The sequence below is a fragment of the Ovis canadensis genome, chromosome X, assembly GCF_042477335.2.
Source record: "Ovis canadensis isolate MfBH-ARS-UI-01 breed Bighorn chromosome X, ARS-UI_OviCan_v2, whole genome shotgun sequence".
NCBI classification, from domain to species: Eukaryota; Metazoa; Chordata; class Mammalia; order Artiodactyla; family Bovidae; genus Ovis; species Ovis canadensis.
The window spans coordinates 128,136,749-128,161,791 of record NC_091727.1 but is presented as its reverse complement, the minus strand read 5'-3'; the positions used below and the strand labels follow the sequence as shown (position 1 = coordinate 128,161,791).

Genomic DNA, 25,043 nt, shown 5'->3' with positions numbered 1-25,043 from the left:
AATCATCCTTCTGGAAGCTAAGTTTATATTTATAAAGGACAAGAAGGACAGGTCAGAACTACAGTTCCATTGAAGTTGTGTCCCCACTGCCTACAACTGACTTCGAATAAATTCAATCCTCTCTTAAGATAGATAATACCACTCTGGTGAGTGCCTTAATTAAGTGAATTAGAACTCACTGGCATAAATACAAGATGGAATGTTAATATCAGTTAATGTAATATCATGAGAGCATTATTTTAACTAGTCTGAAAAACTGTTATGTGGGAGATCTGGCAGCTCTTAACATATTCTTGTTCTAGTTGTAATCTTTCACAGTCAGAAGATTTGGGTTAGTGGATTTGGAAACTAATTGGTTGATATGTGATCCTAAACTGATCCATAGATTGGTAAATTCAAGCCTCTTTCCCATGGCTGGGGGCGGGGTGGGGAGAGCACTGACTAAATACATTACTCACATAAGCATGATTTACTTCCTTGTAAGGTCTAAAGACTAAGTCCATTTAGAAAGTATAAGTCAGGAAATTCTTAAATGTGTAGACTAAATAATCAAAAGTTGAGGTCTTTCCTTTCTACTGATGTGATGTAACTAACTAACTGAGCTCATCCAAAAAAATAATTTGTGTAGCTTTTTCAATTGGTGCCAAAGATGAAGGGAGAAAATGCAAGATCATGGAGCAGGTTAGAAACGATAGTGCCACATGAAGATCTAATTAATTATTAAGGCTTCATCAGCTTCATAATGGAAAGGGGTCAGAATATATTGAAGCACAGGAGTTATGGAGGACACTTGGTGCCTTTTCAATAGTGGATACTCTGCCAATAGCCAGTGTTTGAATTTAACAGTAACCATGCACCTGAAACAAGGAAAAAGGAAGTACTAGTCCCAGTTCTGACACTAACCAGCTGTGCAAACTTAGAGAGGGTACTTTCTTCTCTAGGAATAGTTTCCCAGTCTATCAAATAAGAAGTTGAACTAATTGATCTTTGAGGTCCCTTCCAGCTTTGAAATTCTATGAATCTACTTGCTGACACTATTAAAAAAAAAAAAGCAACAAGGTATGAAAACTGTATATGGAGGGGTCTGTAAGTGAGATATTTGGGTAGATGATTAAGGATGAATATACTTTTCATCACCATTAAGCTTGACCTGCTTTTTCATTAATACATGCCAGAGCCTTTGCTAAGTGCTTTAGACATTATGCCAACACTGGTATGAATCACTGAGTTATTCTCATTTATATGTTTATGCAAACTACTATTTCCCAGATCTATAATCAGAAGGCATATCTCATCTGCTATTGGCATCCCATGACTTACATGAAATAGTAAGGTTAGAAGGACCACAAAAATGATTTACAGTCTTAATCTGGGTGGGATCTTGAAGAAATCTAGACATACTGTATACTTCCTGGGTCCTTCTAAAATACACAGAAGTTGACATTTCTTTAACTCTGTAGCCGGTGTTTTAGAGCCATAAATGAGAAGATGAAGCTGTTTTCTCCACACCATTAAGGGGCTTTCAACTCAGTTTCTGTCTTTTAACCAGAATCTTTGCCAATAGATAAGAATGAATGGTGTGATCAGTTACCAAAATATTTACATTTGGCTTTAGAATTTGGGGTTGGGTTTTTGTTTGAAGAGGTATTCCTAAAGCTTGGGAATTTCATACTACAAGCCAAATATTGAGACGCTGCATCACAAAGGGAAGACATAGGAAGCACTGGGAGGTTTAGTTCACTCTTCCTTGTTCCTTCTGCACACAAAAGATCATCTTTTAGAATGATGTATACAACCAGTCCAGGAGGAACCCCTGCCTTTCCACCAGGCTTTTACCTTTTCTCACCACATCCACAAGGAGGTTTTGTGATAATTATCTATTGTTTCCAAGGGTCTTTGTTTCCAACTCTTGTGGGAAAATCTGTTCAATAAGTTGGAGTGAAAAACAAGAGAAACTGAGTTAATAACAAAAGAGTGAAAGTGAGTTATTCTGATGATCCATCTGTCTATAATGAAGAATTGACTAAATTTCCACGTTGTGGTATGTAAATGGGGTGAAAATTATTCATGTGTATATGTTAACAATCTTCTCCCTCTCCCAGTGCAGCAAGGAGAAGTTGAGGTTTATTTTCTCAGATTCTCAACATTACAATATCTCTCTCCTATGTTTGACAAAACTAATTTTTGGCCTTTTGTGATACACAACCAAGAAGAGAAAGCAAGAATACATGAGAAGCAGAGGGAAAGGATTTAGGCTGCCTTCTAAGCCAATACACATAATGAAGTACTTGGAGAGAGGGAAATATTGAGAAAAGAGAGCTGTTCTGCCTGGAAGTCCTGGAAAAGTTGGAACTGTGGGGGACAAAGTAAGGAGATAGACAATGGAGACCTGTGGAATGTGATGCCAAAAAAACACAGGAGACAAAGGGGTGTTTAATGAGTTGTTCTGAATCCCCTTCATGGTTTTTGATTAGTGTGAGAATTTGAATTATTTTGAAATTACTTTTGGTTGCTAGCCTATGTCTTTGACTAAGACCTACTCTAATACTGGACAATGAGAGTCCTTACTCTATCAATGCTTCATTAATTTCTCCAAACCATCTTTCCATGAGGTTGGATGCCTTGCCCTGTAGATGTGCAATAACACTTCATAGCAAACCTGACCAACTGACTTTTCCCAGTTGCTAACCTCCAAAGCCCCGCCAGAGGCTTAGGCCCTGGTGAGATTCAGTCTGGTGGCAATAACACTATATCTCTCACCCTTGACATATGGTTCAGATATTGTAACTTTCTCTTACAGTGCTTTGACATGTATTTTCTCTTCTTCCATCCTCAGGGCATCTCTATTGGAGAGGTAGGACCAGGATGCATATCTCTAGTGTCCTATTCAAAGGTTGCTGCTTGGCAAAACTATGGGACATAAACGAAGCCAGGATTCTATCTGGGGCCAGTGATGAGGCTTGACTACTCAGAGCTTCTGTGCAATAACGTTCTATTAAAGTATAAAAGAGATAGAGAAAGCTTCTGACATAGACATAGAGGGGGCTGAAAGAGTGCCCCCTTGCTAGTATTTAGCAAGAAGTTAATTAGCAAGCTGCTAATTAGAGAAAGGAAATGTCTCAAAACTCAGAGTGGCACCAGGCCCCTCACCCACAACATGCATTTTGAGATAGCATTGGCACAAGGTGAGTCATCCCGGGCCATAAAACAATTGACGTGAATCTTGAAAAAAGGCAGATTTCCAAGTAAATACATAGTTTCATAAACATAGATTAAGAGAACATTTCCATGAGTAGAACATACTGGTTTGTTGAGCCATTATCGCTCCTGAGTCTTAGGCTGAACCAACTTGAAGAAAGACAGTTTAAGGTAAATACATAATTCATTAACATAGCTTAAGGAAAACAATTCCATAAGAAAAACACATTGGTTAGCTCAAGGTTTGAGGAAAGTTAAGTTCAGGTGGAAACAGGTGTCGTCATGATAACAGAATTGTAAAAGAAACCTCCTTTTAATTTTGTATAGAGAAGGAAAAAGAACGTCGTCTGACACTTGCAGTCTGTTTCCTCCTCTTCTGCCTCTTATCGTCTCACTTTGCCAGCAAGTAATTAGCAGGGAACATTTCATAAAAAGATGGGCACAATAAAGGACAGAAATGGTACGGACCTAACAGAAGCAGAAGATATTAAGAAGAGGTGGCAAGAATACACAGAAAAACTATACAAAGAAGATCTTCATGACCCAGATAATCACGATGGTGTGATCACTCATCTAGAGCCAGACATCTTGGAATGTGAAGTCAAGTGGGCCTTAGGAAGCATCACTATGAACAAAGCTAGTGGAGGTGATGGAATTCCAGTTGAGCTATTTCAAATCCCAAAAGATGATGCTGTGCAAGTGCTGCACTCAATATGCCAGCACATTTGGAACATTCAGCAGTGGCCACAGGACTGGAAAAGGTCAGTTTTCTTTCCAATCCCAAAGAAAGGCAAATGCCAAAGAATGCTCAAACTACCACACAATTGCACTCATCTCACACACTAGCAAAGTAATGCTCAAAATTCTCCAAGTCAGGCCTCAACAGTACGTGAACCATGAACTTCCAGATGTTCAAGCTGGATCTAGAAAAGGCACAGGAACCAGAGATCAAATTGCCAACATCCACTGGATCATCAAGAAAGCAAGAGAATTCGAGAAAAACATATACTTTTGCTTTATTGACTATGCCAAAGCCTTTGACTGTGTGCATCACAACAAACTGCAGAAACTTCTTAAAGACATAGGAATACCAGACCACCTGACCTGCCTCCTGAGAAATCTGTATGCAAGTCAAGAAGCAACAGATAGAACCAGACATGGAACAAAAGACTGGTTCGAAATCTGGAAAGGAGTACGTCAAGGCTGTATATAGTCACCCTGCTTATTTAACTTATATGCAGAGTACATCATGCAAAATGCCAGGCTGGATGAAGTACAAGCTGGAATCAAGATTACTGGGAGAAATATCAATAACCTCAGATACACAGAAGATACCACCCTTATGGCAGAAAGTGAAGAAGAACTAAAGAGCCTCTTGATGAAAGTGAAAGAGGAGAGTGAAAAAGTTGGCTTAAAACTCAACATTCAGAAAACTAAGATCATGGCATCTGGTCCCATCATTTAATAGCAAATAGATGGGAACAGTAAATAGATGGCAAATAAATGGAAAGAGTGATGGACTTTATTTTGGGGGGCTCCCAAATCACTGCAGGTGGTAACTGCAACCATAAAATTAAAAGACACTTGCTCTTTTGAAGAAAAGCTATGACCAACCTAGACATCATAGTAAAAAGCACAGACTGCTTTGCCGACAGAGGGAAAGCTATGGTTTTTACAGTAGTCATGTATGAATGTGAGAGTTGGACTATAAAGAAAGCTGAGCACCAAAGAATTGATGCTTTTGAATGTGGTGTTGGAGAAGATTCTTGAGAGTCCCTTGGACTGCAAGAAGATCAAACCAGTCAATCCTAAAGGAAATCAGTCCTGAATGTACATTGGAAGGACTGATGTTGAAGCTGAAACTCCAATACTTTGGTCACCTGGTGTGAAGAACTGACTCACTGGAAAAGACCCTGATGCTAGTCAAGATTGAAGGCAGGAGGAGAAGGGGACGACAGAGGATGAGATGGTTTGAAGGCATCACCAATTCAATGGACATGAGTTTGAGCAGGCTCTGGGAGTTGATGATGAACAGGGAAGCCTGGCATGCTACAGTCCATGGGGTCACAAACAGTTGGACATGACTGAGTGACTGAACTGAACTGAATTAGCAGAGGGGTCTCCCAGGTGGCCCTAGTGGTCAAGAACCTGATTGCCAATACAGGAGATGTAAGAGACACATATTTGAACCCTGGGTCAGGAAGACCATATGTGCACATTCATTTGTGCATGGAGGATGGCATGGCAACCTACTCCAGAGATTCTTGCCTGGAGAATCCCATGGACAGATGAGCCTGGCAGGCTATAGTCCATAGGGCTGCAAAGAGTCGGACACGACTGAAGTAATTTAGCACACACACAAGATTGGCAGAGACCACACATCCTTAGGCTCTTAATCAATTTTCCTTAAGCGACCTCTCAGAGAATTCAACAATGAATTGTCTGTGATCCAAAGGATCACTTGATACAGGATATACTTGAGAGCAGATAAGGGTCATGTTAACTATTCATTCTGATAGTTTCTCTGTACTGGGTCTCCATATTGAGGCAGATCAACAGAGAGCAACTTAAGTGTAATATCTTAGCTTTCTGAGAGAAAAAGAGTCTTACTGGCTTAAAATTTGACTTTTTACACACATTTCCTTTTTTAAGGGGAAGAAAATACTTTCATTTAAAGAGTATATCTGTATCTTTTGTAAAACCACACTGTCCATTATAATAAATACTACAAATTATACAAAGAATTGCATTTTAAATTCCTCCTAGAATTCAGTGGCAGGAAAAAATATCTGTCTAGGCAGATGAACTCACAGGCATCTTTTTTTTTTTTAACTTGACAGAGAACCATGTAATTCAATTTTGTTGATTTCTTCCATTTTTACTTTACCAAAAAATTCAGAGTAAAATTAAGTGGTCAAAGACAGTAATTTATCATAATGCTGTCTGAACTTTCTAGTTATGTTTCCTATAAACTTTTATTCTGTTTTCAATTTGAATTAATCTGTTCTTATATGTTCTTAAAACTTGAAAACTGCCTAGGTCTATTTTAAGGAGGCATGTTAGGGAATCATAAACCCAAATACTCTCAGAGTGGGAAGAGATCTTAAAGATCATTTATAGCAACCCCCATACAATCCTAGAAACATTACCTACTTTCTCCCCATCACACAGTCATCCAGCCTCTATTTGAATACCCCTCATAACAGAGAACTATTTCTGATGCCCAAACATTCATTTTTAGACTGCTCTGATTTCCAGAAAATTCTTCATTGTGTTGACCTTATGTCTCTAGCTTTTGTCATTTGATGGCAGAACGTGAAGAGGAACTAAAAAGTCTCTTGATGAAAGTGAAAGAGGAGAGTGAAAAAGTTGACTTAAAGCTCAACATTCAGAAAATGAAGATCATGGCATCTGGTCCCATCACTTCATGGGAAATGGATGGGGAAAGAGTGGAAACAGTGTCAGACTTTATTTTTGGGGGCTCCAAAATCACTGCAGATGGTGACTGCAGCCATGAAATTAAAAGACACTTGCTCCTTGGAAGAAAAGCTATGACCAACTTAGCATATTGAAAAGCAGAGACATTACTTTGCCAACAAAGGTCCGTCTAGTCAAGGCTATGGTTTTTCCAGTGGTCATGTATGGATGTGAGAGTTGGACTGTGAAGAAAACTGAGTGCCGAAGAATTGATGCTTTTGAACTGTGGTCTTTGAGAAGACTCTTGAGAGTCCCTTGGACTTCAAGAAGATCCAACCAGTCCATTCTGAAGGAGATCAGCCCTGGGATTTCTTTGGAGGGAATGATGCTAAAGCTGAAACTCCAGTACTTTGGCCACCTCATGCGAAAAGTTGACTCATTGGAAAAGACTCTGATGCTGGGAGGGATTGGGGGCAGGAGGAGAAGGGGACGACAGAGGATGAGATGGCTGGATGGCATCACTGACTCGATAGATGTGAGTCTGAGTGAACTCCGGGAGTTGGTGATGGACAGGGAGGCCTGGCGTGCTGTGTTTCATGGGGTCGCAAAGAGTCGGACATGACTGAGCGACTGAACTGAACTGAACAGATTCTATCTCCTGAGACCTCATAAAGCAAAGTGAAGCTTTGCTTTCCATTGTATCCTTTCACATATATCAAGAGAGCTATCATGACCCCCATTTAGTTCTTTAGTCTTCTTGGCCAAGTATTATAATTCTTAAAACTGGCCCTTCTCAGTGCCTTAAGAGAAAACTGTTGTAAACAATAATTAGATTATTAGATTTCAATTCATGAATGGGAAGAAACATTTTTGCTATCAAAGGTCAGTGGCCATCAAGAAAAAAATGTTAACCAACAATGGCATAATAAAAATGTGACTTAATTTATCTCTTGGAAATTTTATGAAGGGAATATGAAAACACTACTACTTTTTAAATGAAAAGCAAGGCATTTAACCTCAACTTTAACACAACAAATACAAAATACATTTTGCTTTTTTATAATGGTTAATTAAATTATACATATATGTATTTATATAGAGATACAGAGAAGGGTGGTAGGAGACAAAAAGGTGGATGGGAATACCAGAAAAACATTAAGTAAAAAAGAAAAAGAGATGAAAATGCATAGAGGGAAGGTACACAGAGAGGCATAGAAACATTCATTTATTCATTAAACAAATATTTATTGAGTGCCTTTTATATATGTCAAGCACTGTGCAGAGTACAAAGATGAATAGAACATGGTTCCTGTCATCAAGAAGCTTGTAACATTTATTTTTTTCTCTTGAGATCAAGTAGAGACAATAAGTATACAAATAGCTATAAAACAAGTTAATATTATATAGCCATTAAAGAAGTATAGGTAAAATTATTACAGGAATTGAGAAATAGGGGCATATCACTATTGGGAACAAGGAAGGCTTTTAGGAGGAAGTGTGGTGGTAGAAGGCCAGAGGAAATTTCAGGTAGAGGAAAAATTATTAATAAAGTCAAGGAATCAGGAAAGGTCAGGGGAAAGAGCAAGCAATAGGTTTGGGCTAGAGCATAAACTGTAGAAGGAAGTTAACGGAAATTATAAGATCTAAACTTTAATCCCAGAAAAGTGCACTGAAATTTAGATGGAGATATACACAGAGAGGGAAAAAATTTACTTCTCTAGCGTAACATGACCATCATATGACACCGTTTTGGAATACTGTCACAACAAACCATTAGTTTTGCACTTTATAGACATAAATAAAGATATTTCTTGTTAAGGTTTGTCCTTTGGGGTCAGCGACCAAGTCAACTCAAATCTGACCAATGAGACAGATTCTGCAGACTCACAACCATCCCAGTGAATTTAATCTGACCCTAGATTGCTCCTGGACCAAAGGATACCAAAAAGAACAAGCAGGTCTTGCTTCTTAATCACACCAAATATGTCCCAGTTAAGTTAATATACTGCCATTTATAAAGAATCTACCTCCATCAGCTAGTTCCCTATTGGATTCCAAGCAATTGCTCAGGGTAATTGCTTTTCCTTTGATCTCTCGGTCCAGAAAATCATGATCATGAAAAATTTACCTGGGACTACTGCCCATGATGGGGTCAATCTCCCTGAAGCAGCTGGAGCCAGTAAGTGCAGGGTCAAAGTCCCTCCCTGGCCAGTCTATTCTCACAACGCAGATTTCACAACTCTGGAGGAGAAAGGTGGTGTCAATAGCGAGGTGAGGTGAAGTCGCTCAGTCGTGTCAGACTCTTTTGCGACCCTGTGGACTGTAACCTACTAGGCTTCTCCGTCCATGGGATTCTCCAGGCAAGAATACTGGAGTGGATTGCCATTTCCTCCTCCAGGGGATCTTCCCGACCCAGGGATCAAACCCGGTTCTCCCGCACTGGAGGCAGACGCTTTAACCTCTGAGCCACCAACAGTGGTAATCAGAATTGGATCTTATCTCGCTTTGAAGTTTGCAGGCTTGGTTCTCCTCTGACTTCCCTCATTATATACTGCAGCTCTTAGTTGGATGATCGGCACAGTGAAAATGTCCCTAAGATGTCCTCTGAAGTCATGCTTCTTCTCAGGTATTTCTGAGACTTTAATTCTATAAATAGAACTAAGACCATATGCTATCAACTACAAAAAAATCCATGAGGCTGGACAGAATTGGAGGTTTGTTTTCTATCCACTCAGACCAAATCAACTTAGGAACATGTATGGCTCTGGATGAGATCCTATCTGTGTGATACAGGTGATTTAGTGACCAAGGAATCTGCTATTTTCTCTGTCTGGACTTTAATGTCAATACAGTCAACTAGCTCAAAAACACCTCAAACCAAAGTATTACTACCAAGCTTATGCCCATTTATACAGTTAAGGGTCTTATCCCAGGAATTCTAAGAGGTGTTCCTAAGGGTCAGGGCTTGTCCTTGATAACTCAGATCTTTTTTTGACTTTGTAAGAATAGCCCCTCTTTTCCTAACTAGATGGAGAATTTAGGAAGATGGCTTCTCCTCTCTGGACCCTAATATACTCTTCCACATTTCAACAGGGCTGATGGTCTCCCAGGCCCTCCAGCTCTATAACTCTATGTGCACATTCATTTGTTTGGAATTAGGTCACCTTTGAAAAATCTTTAGTGGCATCTAATTTGCAGTGAGCCAAAGTCAGAATATAGATTAGTGGTCACCTCTGCTCTCAGTGCCTCTTTGAAAGAGATTCACTATTGCTTGGCCAGCAGCAAATCCAAACTGGAAAAGAGGTAAGATAGCAGGGTTTTTACAAACCACTCCAGAGAAACCCAAACAACTCACAAATAACAGATCTATGTTTTTAAAAGTTACCTTGTATCTATGTCTGTGATCTACCTATCAATCATCTTGACCTGAGAAGATGACATGGACCAGAGAAAGGGTAAGAGAGAATCATATTGCAGATTCCATTATTTTAATGGGCTAGAAATAACCAGCCAGGTGGGAAATGTGCTTGGTTAGGTCAGCCAGCTTTGGCTATAGAGGAGGCTAAAGTAAAAAGACAAATCCATTGTGGCCTTTTGTATAATTAATGCTTACTGAGTTTTCAAGTTGCTTGATGTCACATAGATGTGACCGCCCAATGTACGAAGTATTACCATTTGGCTGTTTGCCACCTCCCACTCCTTGCAAGTAGATTCCACTTGGATTAAGGACAAGAATGTGATGAGATGAGTAGCCAGGTAATAAAATCGTTTATACTAAGACATTGTAGGCAGAATGGGAGTCCTTGGAACAACACTTTTTGGTTGAGAAGCTTTGTGTAGTAAACCGAGTTACAGATAGTGTAGATAGCCATCTGCTATCTCCTCCTGCTTAGCTGCTGCTGCTGCTAAATCATTTCAGTCGTGTCCGACTCTGTGCGACCCCATAGACGGCAGCCCACCAGGCTCCCCTGTCCCTGGGATTCTCCAGGCAAGAACACTGGAGTGGGTTGCCATTTCCTTCTCCAATGCATGAAAGTGAAAAGTGAAAGTGAAGTCGCTCAGTTGTGTCTGTCTCTTAGCAACCCCATGGACTGCAGCCTAGCAGGCTCTTCTGTCCATGGGATTTTCGAGGCAAGAGTACTGGAGTGGGGTGCCATTGCCTTCTCCGCCTGCTTAGCTACATCAAGTGAAATAAGAAACAAGTGGATCACTGAAAGCTGCCCACAATCTAAACAGATTCACTTCTACTGTCGAAAATAAGAGTAACACTGCCAGCAATAAAAGTATAATGGACTAATTTGAGAATCAGACTGACTTCAGGTATTCTTTGGATGGACGAATGTTATAATAACATGTAATAATCTATGAAGTGAGCCCACACAAGAATGATAAAATAGAATAAAGGATCTAAAGGGATTTTGAATAATTTTAATTTCCTTTGTGCCTTTCTGTGTTTTCTAAATTTTCTACAATGAACACGTATTGCTGTTGAGATCAGTAAGGAAAAGAAAAAAACCTGAATGGATTTAAGTAATCCCCCTGGGATGACCATTTTGTTACATTACATTTGTAGAGTACAGTAAAACCTCAAGTAAGCAGAGCCCAACTTGTAGTTCATCAGCATTTGGCTTTCTTTTTCAAATAATCCATCTTGAGAAGAAGCAAATCACAAGAAAACAAGCAGATATAGGAGATGTGATAAAAAACTAATTTAAATATCTATTTTAAAACCTTGTCTAAATTGTTTTCCAAGTTGTTTTGTACAAATGAATATAGGTTACTTAGAAAAACATCATTTTGAAAAAATCATTTTGGTCCCTCTTAACCACTAACTCAACCTCCTGTGTTATTAGCAACAGACGAATCGAGAAATAATTGGTTGTCTACAAGAATCAGGCTATACTCCACTAAATAAATCAAATGGTACCTGAAAGTAGAATGTTTTTCTTTTCCATGAATAATTAAAAACACGAAGGCAAATTGAAGAAAGCTTAGTTTGGGTCAAGGCAGAAGGCTTTAATGAAAAAGAATCCAAGAAAGGAGGGAGTGATTTTAGATAGAGGTTCATGATAGAATCAAGCAAAGGAAGATGTGATCACGACCAAGACAGGACTAGCAGGCTAGACAAGGTAGGCTTGGCTGGTATGCTGGACTACAGGAATACCAAGGAGGGAACTAGAGGGTAGGTAGGATTAGATCCAGAGCTAGCAATCACACTCTTAATCTTATGGCTTACTAAACACCATGGCTGGTCAGTCCTCACTTTACATGTTCAGCCCAGGGACTAGACAGTTCCTAGGGTTAAAGCACTAGACCATGTCTAGGAGAATCCTCATCCATAGTGCCTACAGGTGCAGCCTCATTGCTCCTCCCTTGCCCCCCCCCCAATCTTTCCATATTCATAGAAGAGGGCAGTGCCACCTCCTCTAGAAGTCAAGTCATGTATTGAGTTGATACTTTTCTCTGAAACTTCCCTCAGGCTCTGCCTCTTTCTAGAAGCCTTAAAAGTTCAGCTTTGGACTGACACTTCTCACCGGTAGAGGATGATATGTCATGTCTCCTCCTCCTCTGCCATGTCTAGAAAAGAGGATTAGAAACTCAGTTCAAGGAGATTGAAAGGCAACTTGAGCCTTTTCTGCATCCTCTTGAAGAGCTTTAGCATAGTAAATAGACCACCCCGAGGCTGGGAGAAGTGAGCTTCTGTGAAGAGAGAAATAGTCCAAGGGTGCTTTGACTGAAGACTAAGGGAAAACTGCTGGGAAGAGCTTTTGACTCTAACCTCAGATTCAGGGTGAGTTGATAATGGAAAAATTAAATATTAGTGAGAAAGGTATCAAATTATACCTTAGGCATTTCTTTCTTTAAAAAGGCTTGTTCTAAAAGAATTAACTGCTTTACTAGCTGATATGTTTGGGTTCAGCTGTTTTAATAAAGAGATTATTTTTTATAATAAAAGAGAGGAAAAGCTTGCTTAACTATTTTAAACATGCCTGTGACTTAAGCCTTATTGCTTCAATCCATGTGACTGTGGCAAGCCACTGCCAACAACCCCTTGAAAGTAGAATCTGGAAAACTAAAAGCAGAAAGTAAAAACAAATGTTCAGAGGGATTTATTTTAAGGGCAGGGTGGGCAGGAAAAGGAAAGGAAAGTACCACACTTTAAGGGAATTGCTCAAGTCAGTCTATGACTTCTATATCTTTTACCCTGACAGTATCTCTTACATCTCTCTGCTCTGTCAATGTTCAGAATGTGACCATGAGACCCAGTGAGCTACTCATCTAGCAAGGACAATTCAATTATGTTACCTAAATTCTCCTTACTTAGACAAGAAAAGAGACCATGACAGTTTTGGAAAGATTTTGAGTAATAAGGGATCAGAAAACAAAGGAACTTATTTTTAGCCCTCAGATATCCAAACAACACAATTAACCAGACCCTTCTCCCCACTCCTCCTGCCTATGCATTCCAGCCAACTGAGGTCACAGTGCACTGGGATTCAGATGTATGTATGTTTGCTGGAAGATTTTTTTTCCTGGCACTAATCTCATAGTATCTGAGTTATAAATTATGCTCATTAAATACTTTCTAGAGATTCAAATGAAATGAAAAAGAAAACAAAGCGCCTCCTACTTTTTCCTGTGAAAATAGAGTCCTTCTTATCTTAGTCCAAGTAGGGCCTGCTATTTTGGAATGATTAAACTTGGAGGTGGTTCTCTGCCCTTCTTTAGGGTTCATATTCATTGTATACATTCACATGGCCTTTTGGGAATAGATGTATAGTGAGCAAAGCTTATTAATGTTATTTCCCAGGGGCCCCCTTTCAGTAGAATTAGGCTTGAGTAACCCTAGAGATTGGTCATCCTCAGAGGTAACATCGTTCACTAATTTCTTGCCCAGACAGGTCAGTTTGTTGAACTGGAGCAAGCTTTTCCATTGCCTCACCAAGAGAAGATTCCAATCATGGAGCCCTTCACTCCTGGGTGGGAGAAAGAGGAAACAGTAAGTATACCTTCCCCATCCTAGGCCTTTCATAGGATTTCAATATGAATGATTCCAACCCTGCAATACCATGCTACTCCACCAGCAGCTTGCAAATTGCTGAACTTGTCTGGATCATTGAACAAATAAACATCATTACATTTGTCAGGATTTCATAATTACAGTTGCATAATGTTGCTACTAACAAGGTTTTTTTTTAATCAATTTTAACACAAAAGAGGAGGCATATTAATATATAGGTAATTCTTAATTAACTAATGAGATGTGTCCTAAACATTTATAAGTCAATGATTTGGATTTGGAATGCCTTGCTGCATGGAAGCTGTTATATATGTGGTGGTCAGGTTTCTAGGCCAGTCCACAAAGGCCGATTTAACCCACATGAAGCAGAGTTGTATTAGCTCTCTGGCGGAGGTCCTAGGTCTTGAGAGCAGAAGGAAAAGCATGCTTTCTTCCCACTCTTTGGGTCCAAGGAAAACCCAAAGCATAAGTTTTGAAAGTAGGGGAATCTAAACAGACTTTCCCACCCTCATATTTGTTTTCACCCTTCTTCTATCTCCTAGGGATTCACTGCTTTTGTCTCGTCCCAAGGCCTCCACTGTGATCCTTCATTCTTCAAAACTGCCATCTTCTTCATTTCTCCTAGTCCACATGAAAATGAAAGTTCCCAGTCCTCCTGAGCATGAGACTCAGTTCAACTTCATTATAATATTAGATGAATTGCCCCTTCCTCTCCAAAAGGTATATCTATGGTTTATCTGGGCTTCCCTGGTGGCTCAAATGGTAAAGAATCTGCCAGCAATGCAGGAGACCCGGGTTTGATCCCTGGGTTAGGAAGATTCCCTGGAGGAGGGACTGACTCCCCACTCCAGTATTCTTGCCTGGAGAATCCCATGGACAGAGCAGCCTGGCAGGCTGCAGTCCATGGCATTGCAAAGAGTTGGACAAGAATGAGCAACACTTAACTAATGGTATATCTAAGAGGAGGCTTGTCAATCCCACATTAACCACAGTTGATGAAATTTAAGGGAAAGTAAACAGATAAAGTAATAACCTCGAGGAAGTTTTAGGAAATGGTAGATATTGGAGGACAAGAGGAAAGAGCTATAGTAGAGAGCAGGGCACAGACTGAAAGGCAAGTCCTGTAGTCAGTTCACCAAAGTTATACCCCCTTTCTCAGGATCTTTCTTCCCTCTCTGTCTGATACCACAGTGCTCTCTAAAGGTTTTCAAGTTTCTCCTCAATGGCTCCCATGGTCTTGCAGGTCTTTAATAAGTTGGGGCTAACTCACTAAGGGTCAACCTGAAAAGTCAGAAAAAGTTGGAAACATTCTGGAATACGGGGTGTTACTGGGTGACAGCAACATAGAATATTTAAAGAGAGGTAAGTGAAATGTCTGGGAAATCTTGGATTTATGTCAAGCGTTCTAAAATTTATTGGGGGTGCTCTTTTTGAGGATTTTTGAGATTTGCACAACCTGCCAAGGCCATTGTGGTCAATTAACATGCTAATTAAAGCCCAAGTGCTAATGAGTGTGTGCCTGCTCAGTCACTAAGTCGTGTCCAACTCTTTGCAACCCTGTGGACTGTAGCCCACCAGGCTCCTCTGTCCATGGGATTCTCCAGGCAAGAATACTGGAGTGGGTAGCCATACCCTTCTCCAGGGGATCTTCCCAACCCAGGGATCGAACTCGTATCTCCTGCATTGCAGGCACATTCTTTACCACTGAGCCACCAGGGAAGCCCATGCTAATGAGGCCAGTGGTCAAATTCACTTTTGAGCCAATTGGCTTCAATCTGTCCCATAGACTCACAGCCCACAGCATCTTCCCCTCTAGCAAGGCGACCCAGATGAGTGAGTGTAAATGGCCTCAGTCACACCCAGCTGCAATGCTGGGAAAGCACTACCCAGCACACAGCCAATGACGGTAAGCCTGCTGCAGTGTTTTCTGCTGCCAACTCCAACACAGTCTTAGGAATGCATAGGTTCTTGTACAGTACCTCCAATGCCCATGCCACCCTACCAAAGGGAAAACCCATCAAGAGCTTCCAAAACCCTTTCTGCTGTGAGAGAGTCAGAGAGACAAAGACCAGTTGCTTATCTGCTTGTACTGGTCAACAGAAAAGAACAGAGCCCAGGCCCAGGTAGCAGGGTGGCAGAGGGTGGTGCGGGCTGCAGGGCAGCCATGTGCTCAGTACAGAAGATTTCTGAAGCATAAATGTTATAACTCAGAGAGGGTACCTGTGATCATCACAGAAATGAGGATACCTTGGCTTTCTTAGGAGAAAAGCAGTTATGATAGCGGACAAAGTCAACAGAGGCCACTGGGAATAGAGGAAGTATACAGCCTTTGGTCATTGTGTAGCAGCTCGAACTGTGATTATTCTGGAACATGTTAAAAAGACAAGGAAACAGGAGTGTGTGGAGACACCGTAACATTTACTTTAGAATCTTGTGATTTCCAAGCTATGTGGAGGAAGCGATGGTCTGAGAGTCAGTGTCTCCATGAAAGAAGGAATAAGAAAGCAAGATAAGAGAAGAGACACTGACAGGAGCCCAATAAGGCACTGGCGTCCTCTGAGAGAGATACATGGGGGAGAATCCTTGATAACTGGTCTGTTGTTTTTGCTTGGGAATGATACCCTTCTTGTCAGGGAGGAGAGATGAAGGAAATTGTCCTGAATTCAAGCCAGGCAGTTAAGAAGTTGCCAGTCTTATTTTGGTTGGTAAGACCAACCTCAGAAGCAATCGGGCAGGGCTGCCAGAGGAAAGGACATAAGCATCTTGTCGTGTGGCTTAGATAGAAGAGGATCTCTAAAGGCCTAAGGTGGCTCACCATGTGGCCCAGGTGCTGGACAGTGAAAGAGATGGGTGCACCTGCCTGAGAACTGGATAACAAGGCCAGCCTTGTTAACATTCAAACACATTATCAGTGCAGGAGGCAAGGATCTCTCTCAGGCTGGGGCAGCCAACCTCCCTCTGAGGCAGCTCGCTCTGCAACAGGCCTCCTCACAAGGTTTTTGCACAACTCAGGGAAGCTTGGAATTTCGCCAGCTCCATCACACTCTGCCCACAGAGTGTAGGCTGACACTGGCACCCATGCCAAAGGGAGCCCCAGCTTTGAAAGTCTGGCCAGCTCCTGAGCTCTGTTTCCCTGCTGGCCATTACCTTATGGCTTGTTTCTCACCAGCTGCTTTTCTGCTTTTCTTCTTTGGAAGGCTGCAATCTCTACTGGTTGAAGGCCATGGCCCACTTGCCTGTGGGGCAGGAGCAACACAAAAATAGTTAGCGAAGAGTATGTGGCAGAGAGGGGCATGGGAAGATGCTAATTACGTGTGATCTCCACTTACCCATCTTTGCCCACTGGTGGGGGCACAGGAAGGGGCTTCGTGAAGCCCTTTTTCCCAACCAGCCAGAAGGTCTCTTCTGTGCCTTTGCCCTTATTAGAGAAAAGATGGAAAATCTTAAAGGTACTATAACCAATTTTTCTAAAGAAGTCTTTCTGGTCAATAGGAATAGAATGTCTACAAACATTCCATTTGGCTCAGAAACTGCCTCTGCTTTCCCCTTGTCCCCACTCCCTGGCATCTTCCTTCCAATATGGCTTCTTTGTCATATATACCCAAGGCTCAGACATGGAAATGGCAACTCAGTGTTCTTGCCTAGAGAATCCCATGGACGGGGGCAGGGGGTCCTGGTGGGTTGCCATCTATGAGGTTGCAAAGAGTTGAACATGACTGAGCAGCTAACATACACACAACACACACACACACACACACACACACACACAAGCTCCATAAGCTGCCACCACAGCTAGATAAAAAGCAAACAGCATTTCAAGTTGTCATCCAGATGTTTTGCCTACCCGCCGCCACACAGCTCCATCTTTGGGAATATGTGGCTGTTTCGCTTCACAGCTGCCAAAGAGCTGTATGTTCAATTGAAGATTTTGTCTGTCATTTTTGCCCTGATCTTTTGGCATTAGTCAACCCATTGTCTTTTGTACCCAGAGTACATACATTCAGAGTCCACCTCCCCCCAACCCTCCACCATCCAATGTCTCTCACAAAAACCAAAAAGGGAATAAAAATGGAAAGCACACCATGCAACTTGGTTCTTAAGCCCAGGGCACCCTGGCTGCTTTGAGAAGTCACCATTTCTGCAGTGTTTCTTTTCTTCTTGCCAAGGGAGTCTTACAGGCAGAGAGAGACCCCAAGGGAGGCCTCCACCTACAGCCCCACTAGTCGATTGTCAAGAACCACAGGTCCAAGAAGAGAAAGCAAATGTAAACTCAAGTTCATTGCCCCAGAGCCTAAGAGATGACTTCAAAAGAGCCACATTTTCTGCCCCTGCCCTACCATCCCCTCTTCTTCAATCAGTCCTCCTCAACAACATGGTTCTCTCTCCTCCTTTCAATTCTGTTTTGTCTGTCCTCCAATTTTCCCCAATCCATAAGGGGAAAATGTGTTTACTAAGACTGAAAAAAGTAATGGGATGTGTTTCCAATTCATTAATCTGAAATATGGTCTTACTCTCAGTAGATCTTATTTGGAACAGTTCTAAATTGCTTAACTTAGAAATTCCAAATTAGGTTTGCCCCTTTAAATATCAAATCCATTATTCTCTATTTTATATCACATGTATTCATCCCTTAACAATCATGACAGCAACCATAATAATTATTAGCATATTTAATTGGAGAATCTCAAAACTTTTCACAAATATTTGATTCAAGACTCTGAGCGAGCCCTCTAGGAGGAAGAGAACACCACAATAGCCCAACCTCCCTGAACAGACAGCCAGCCCACCCTAAGCCCACATAAGTGAACTATTTGGGACCAGAAGAAGTGAGCAGCTTGAAAATATGCTCATATCACTCATTCTTAAATTTGTTTTGCCCTCATTGCACCTGGGCTGAAAATACAGAGAGGGATCTGTCCTCAAGGAGCTCATAGTATAGTTAAATAAAAACAACTATCAGGCCATGTCTTGGGCCCTAAACAGAAGCTCAACTCTTCTGCCTCTTAAGCAGTTTCTTTTCCTCACAGAATCTAGTTCAGCATCTCATATAGAATAGGTGCTCAATAAACAGAGACTATTCCATTCCCTGGCATTCTAATCCCTTGAGTATTCTAATCCCCATGGTGTCACTGGACCTCGCTTTGGTACAACATACTCTCAAAACTTGATCCCAAGCCCCAGCCATAGTCGACTGTTTTTCTTGAGCTCTAGAAGCTATCAGGACAGCATGCCAATACCCAAGGGAACATTTGCAGATGCCAGGACTGTCCAGATATTTGGGTGAGTCCTGGGACATGCTGGGATGCCAAAACTAATGGTTGCAAAATAGAATGGGAGTGTTACGGACTCAGGCAAGCTTCCAAATCAAAGAATATGCTGGGGAGCTCCAGGGGTGCTCTGAGGTTTTGGAGCCCATCCAGGAGAATTCTTAGAATCCTAGCTCTCTGTTTACCCACCCTACTCCAAAATTCTGCTGAAAGACAGAGTGGGGAAACAAGTAAGCAACAACTAAAGCTAAAGTGAACTCTTTGACTCAGCATCAATCCCTAGGCAGTCCCAGAGACCTCCCAAATAATAGCACCTTCCTTTGGCCCGACACTTTTAAGACATCTCCTGTCTTGTTTAATCCTCATAAAAACTCTGGAAAACAGGTTTATTATTAACTTCATTCTGCAAATGGAGCCCTTGTTTATGATTATAAAATGACTTGGCATAGGTAGGACTTTGATCCCAACTCTGCTAGACTATAAACTTTATTTTTTACTATGATTTTCTATATTTTATTGAGGTGGAATTGGCATATAACATAGTGAAGGACAGGGAAGCCAAGTGTGCTGCAGTCCATGGGGTCGCAAAGAGCGACTGAGCGACTGAACATCAAGCAAACAATTATGTTAGTTTCAGGATCACAACAATAAGTCTAGTTAACATGTAGTTAAACTCCAAAGTTTAAATGTTCTTCCCTCTCCATTGTATAGCTTTTCCCACACACTGGAGTCAAGGGGCAGGTCTAGCGACCAAAAAGCAACTGTTGGTAATTTTAAAGCTTGCGATTAATGAGCTTCCTGATAATCACAGGTCAGAAGAGGCCTCTATGTTGAGAAATGGAAGCACAAGGAAGATGAAGTTACTTGTCCAATGTCACACGTTGAGTCATCTATAGGACAAGAATTACAGACCAGACCTTCTGACCTTCATGACTCTGTCAATACAACTTCATTACTTCTTAGCTCAATTGCTGGTATGTAAATGTCCACCTCTGGCAAAGACAACAGAAACCACCTGAGAACAACCATTTGGGAAAATATTTTTAGAATGTAAATCCACCTGAGAGGCCCTGGCAAAAGCATGTGATAAGCCTGCTGCTGCTGCTGCTGCTGCTGCTGCTGCTGCTGTTGCTGCTAAGTCGCTTCAGTCGTGCCCAACTCTGTGTGACCCCATAGACACCAGCCCCCTAGGCTCCCCCGTCCCTGGGATTCTCCAGGCAAGAACACTGGAGTGGGTTGCCATTTCTTTCTCCAATGCATGAAAGTGAAAAGTGAAAGGGAAGAAGCCTAGACATATACAAAGTCTCAGCAAGGAGCTTCAAACTTGTCAGGAAAATGATAAGTGAAGCAGGACTCATTCACGTAAGAGAAGAGGTAATAAGATGATTTATCACCAGGCTACTTGGAAAAAAATACTGCAAAAAAAACAGAAATAGCCAGTTAAGCACTGATGATTTTTGTGCCAGTATGGTAGCTCAGCTGGTAAAGAATCTGCCTGCAATGCAGGAGACCCTGGTTTGATTCCTGGGTCAGAAATGTCCCCTAGAGAAGTGATAGGCTACCCACTCCAGTATTCCTGGGCTTCCCTGGTAGCTCAGACAGTTAAGAATCTTCCTGCAACACGGGAGAGCTGGGTTCGATCCCTGAGTTGGGAGGATCCCCTGGGAGGAGGGCATGGCAATCCACTCCAGTATTCTTGCCTGGAGAATCCCCATGGACAGAGGATCCTGGTAGGCTATAGTTCATGGGGTCGCAAAGAGTTGGACACGACTGAGCGACTAAGCACAATACAAGAGGGGGTTGGAGTGGACAGTGGGACAACTTCCTAGAGAGCATGAGCTTCTCATCTCTCAATGTGTCTTCTTCTAAGCTTCCTTATTTTGGTGTCTCTCTTTGTACCCCTCACCCACCCAATTACTCAACTGCTCTGTGTTTTCTTCTCTCAGCCAATCCAACCCACATCTTTGATCCCACTAAGAGAAACAACTTAAAGCGTCATCACTCCAATGGAGAGGGGATGGGGTTGGCGGGGAAGAGTGTTGTTGATGATGGATCCAAGCCTTGAGCTTAAGAGAAGAAGCTCAGATGGAGGAATTTTAAGCATCAGCCAGCTGGAAGGAGAGGATATTTTTGGCCATCAACTTTGAAATCACACCTGGCTCCCCATCAAATGTGGTCCTTCTGAGCCATGTACTAGAGCATATCCTCAAGGGACAAGGAATCCTCTGTCCCCTAGTCCCTACTAGGTGATAGTCAATACCTTTCCCTGGCTGGGAGGAGGAGGCTCAGAGACAGAAAAAGATCTCCCCTCTTCTTCCTTCCTTCCTTTGGGTCTTACTTCTCATCCTTATCTTTCTTCTCACTGGCCCTTCCTTTCCCCTCGGGCACTCTCACTTTTTCTCTCTCAATATCTCCCTCTCAATCTCTCTTCCTCAGGAAGCCCCTGATAACCCAATAACCAAGGCCTGATGTGGCTGGCCTTAGGGGGCAGCCTCTCGCTGCCTCTTCCTCCAGATTCCCTGGGATAGGGGAAACTGTGAAGTTGCAAAGGGCCCTTTTGAAGCAGTCCTACTTTTGTCTGTGAACCACCCAAAGTTGTGATTACTCCTAACCAGTATGGGGGCAGGCAATAAAAATCAGCGGGGGGCGGTGAAGGCGGTGAAGGCATATTTTTCCTTTTCAGTTGCATAAAGTGGCACCTCTTCAGTCCTTAAGTTCTCTCTTAAATGAAGGAATTTGTGTCTAGTAACATTAGGGAGGCAAGCACTTCAGGAAACCAAGCCACCTTTGTCCTCCTCTGCCAAGAAATGACCAAATATATAGAGGGATCACAAAAGCCTTGGGTGACTTGATTCACTGTCCATGTAATATCGCCACCCCATCATATCTTTGCGTTCTCTGCAGAGGTGGGAAAGAAACCTCTGTCCCCTAATAAGTGATCCATTCCCCCTGCTAGAAGACATTAAGGATCTATTGGAAGGGACAATCTAGGATTAGCCATAGAAGGAATTAACTGATCAACTATAATCAGGCCTTTCAATCTTTGACTTCTGAAACTCCTTTATATGTAAATTGCAACCATCTGGGGAAGGCATACCAGTGACAGAAACAAATTATGCATCACTCAGTGCCCAGATTTTGCTTTGCTGGAGATTTTGGCTTCCTTGATGGCTCAGACAGTAAAGAATCCGCCTGCAATGAGGGAGAACTGGGTTCGATCCCTGGGTTGGGAAGATGCCCTGGAGGAAGGAATGGCAACCCATTACAGTATTCTTGCCTGGAGAATCCCCATGGACAGAGGAGCCTGGTAGGCTACAGTCCATGGGGTCACAAAGAGTCAGACATGACTGAGCAACTAAACACAGAGAATAATCACTGAGAAAACAATTTTCATGCACAATGGTAACACAGAAAGACTTCTAGGGCTTCCCTGGTAGCTCAGTGGAAAAGAATTTGCCTGCCAATGCAGGAGACATGGGTTCGATCTCTGGTCTGGGAAGATCCGACAAGAAGAAGGGCAACTAAGCCCATGTCCCACAACTATTGAGCCTATGTTCTAGAGCTGGCGAGCCTCAACTACTGAGCCCACATGCCCTAGATCCCATGCTACACAAGAGAAGCCACCGAAATGAAAAGCCCACATGCTGCAATGAAGAGTAGCCCCAACTCGCGACAACTAGAGAAAATGACAAAGACCTAGCACAGCCAAAACTAAATAAATGAACATTATTATTAATGAAGGAGAAGTCAGGCTTCCTGGGTTATGGCTTGACTCTGCCATCAACTGACTATGTAACCCTGATCAAATTACTTCACTATTTTGGGCCTTGGCTCTTTATCTGAAATTTGAAGGAGTTAAATGATCAAATCTCTAGAGTCTTTTACAGTTGGGACCACCAGGGGCCCTAGGGCCATCCAGAGGAAGATGAAAAGAATCCAGTGGAAATGGTGAAAAAGAAAAAGAGATATTAGTCTAATCCTGAATCCTAGATCAAGTGATAGTCCTTACAAAGAAAAGGTGCTATGTTTGTCTTTCATCAGAACTGACTTCATTCTTCCTGGTCCTTGGGGAAATAGATAAAGCTTCTCTGTACACAGGGGATCAATGTTGGGGATGAAAAATGCGAAAGGAGGGCCACCAAGCCAATGGACAGAGAATCCAAACTCTCCAGTAGTGTAGTTTATTGAACAACACCTGGCACTGCCAGATATTAAATGAGATGGAAGTTTGACAATGTAAATAATAATGCAAAATTCTGGGCAATTTTTTAAGAGAGAAAAATGCAACTCACAGTCTAAAAAATGCAGAGGGACTTTTAACGATCCTTCTCACTGCAGCCATATTTTAAAGAGATGAAAACTGAGGCAAAGGGAATGATCTTTGCAGAACCACACATGAAATTGAGAATTCTGCCTGAATTACAGCTCTGAGTCTCAGACACCCAGGTAAACTCTTTCAGCAGACCATGACCTCTCCAGTAGCAGGTGTGTCCAAGTGGTTTGACTCAAAACACAAAAGGACATTATACCTTGAGCTCTGTTCTTCCTCGAAGCTCCACTTCATAGCCTTCACCCAGGGTTCGAAGAATTGTCACTGTGCTGTGACTGACGTGGATGCGATAAGCTGTAAAAGCAAGAGAGGCATGACTTTGGGTCCTTCAGGTAAAAGCAGTGAGAGAATATTAATGTCATAAATGCTCCCACTTCTAAATGGACAAGACCCTAAACAAATTCCCTGAGAGAGAGAGAGAGTACGCTTTAGTTAGGGTTTCACAGGAGGAGGTAAGGGGAAGGAATGGTCTTCCTCACCAGGCCCAAATAAGGCATTAACTGTAGCACCTATCAGCCTCCTAGACACTATCTCAGATTAAAGGCCATGCAATAGAAATGACTGAGATGAAGAAAACAGCAACCACTACTTGCCCTCAGCTGAAACATGATCTCCTCTGAGGGAAGTTACAGTCTCACAGGCTGCTGCTGGGGCTGAACCCTCAAGGTTGGCATATCCTACCTAAGAGACAAAAGGGTATCTTTTCCACACACATCCATCCAACTACCTTTCAACACTGCTGTACTTAAAATAAGACATCAATGAGAAATGTCCCAAGACCTCTGCCAACATTGTGTGGTGACTACATCTATAGCTGTCTTTTCGGCAGATGCCTCTAGCTGTGTACACACATGAATGAATGATTTTCCAACTAATACCAACTTAGGATAAGAGACTGGGGAACTATGACTAAAACATCTATTCAGAAATTAAGTGTAATTCTTTGGTGAAGAGCAATCATTTAACTGAGGTAGGATCCTTAACTGTCCTGAAAACTGTCTTCCTGTGAAGTAAGATCTTGTTCAGGCTGAGTAGTCAGTAAAAGTCCAAGACAGTTCCACACACACTTGAGAAAGTATTGAGGCTGGCCAAAAAGTTCGTTTGGGTTTTTGCATAAGCTCTAGTAGAAAACTTATTGGCTAACCCAATAATTATTTTTCTTTCATTTATTTTTTTTTGTTGGAATATAATTGCTTTACAGTGTTCCCAATAATTCTTTTAGAATCTGAGTACAATCCGAGTAGCATCGCATGAGTGAAAAGAATGGCAAGAAATTTCTGCTGTCTTCTACAAGGACTTGCCTTCTCTTGACAGCTCAGTATTGTCATTTGTGTCTTCCTCACTACTTCACGGTCATCCCCAAACCTCCACTCCAAATGGTTCTTAAAAGTCACCTAGTGTGTCCCTAGCTAGCACTATGTGTGACATTCCACTAGCATCTAGTCATGAGGGAATATCTCAATAGAATAATCCTACTGATGGGGAACACACAGTTCAACACAGAAAGATAGCTGATTCCAACCACCATCCAGTCATGTGGCAAGGAAGATCACTCCAGGGCTGGGTCACTAGTCACTTCCATTTTAGAATCAGTAGATTCAACTGAGCATAAAAGAGGTGTTGATGAAACTGATTTTTTAAAAACAGACCTATGATGCGTCCTAATCTCATATCCAACACGAACTTAGAAGCTACCTCTTTACAGGTCTTCAGTCAGGAGCAGCACTTAATGTCACGTTTCAGTCACAGTCATTAGCTTCCAGAAAAGCACTCTAACCAGCTTCTGTAGTACAGAGACTACATATGTACA

At 41.9% G+C, this 25,043-nt stretch overlaps 1 protein-coding gene across 1 annotated transcript in view; it reads right to left on the bottom strand.

Annotated features, from left to right (window-relative positions):
- Nucleotides 1-16,784: 16,784 nt before the first annotated feature.
- Nucleotides 16,785-25,043, bottom strand: part of GUCY2F (guanylate cyclase 2F, retinal) — a 97,992-nt gene continuing 89,733 nt past the window's right edge. The window contains exons 16-18 of the mRNA XM_070290954.1: nucleotides 23,433-23,527; nucleotides 16,966-17,054; nucleotides 16,785-16,872 (exon numbers count right to left, since the gene is read on the bottom strand). Of these exons, the coding sequence (XP_070147055.1) occupies nucleotides 16,785-16,872; nucleotides 16,966-17,054; nucleotides 23,433-23,527 (272 nt within the window). The remainder of the gene's footprint in view (nucleotides 16,873-16,965; nucleotides 17,055-23,432; nucleotides 23,528-25,043) is intronic.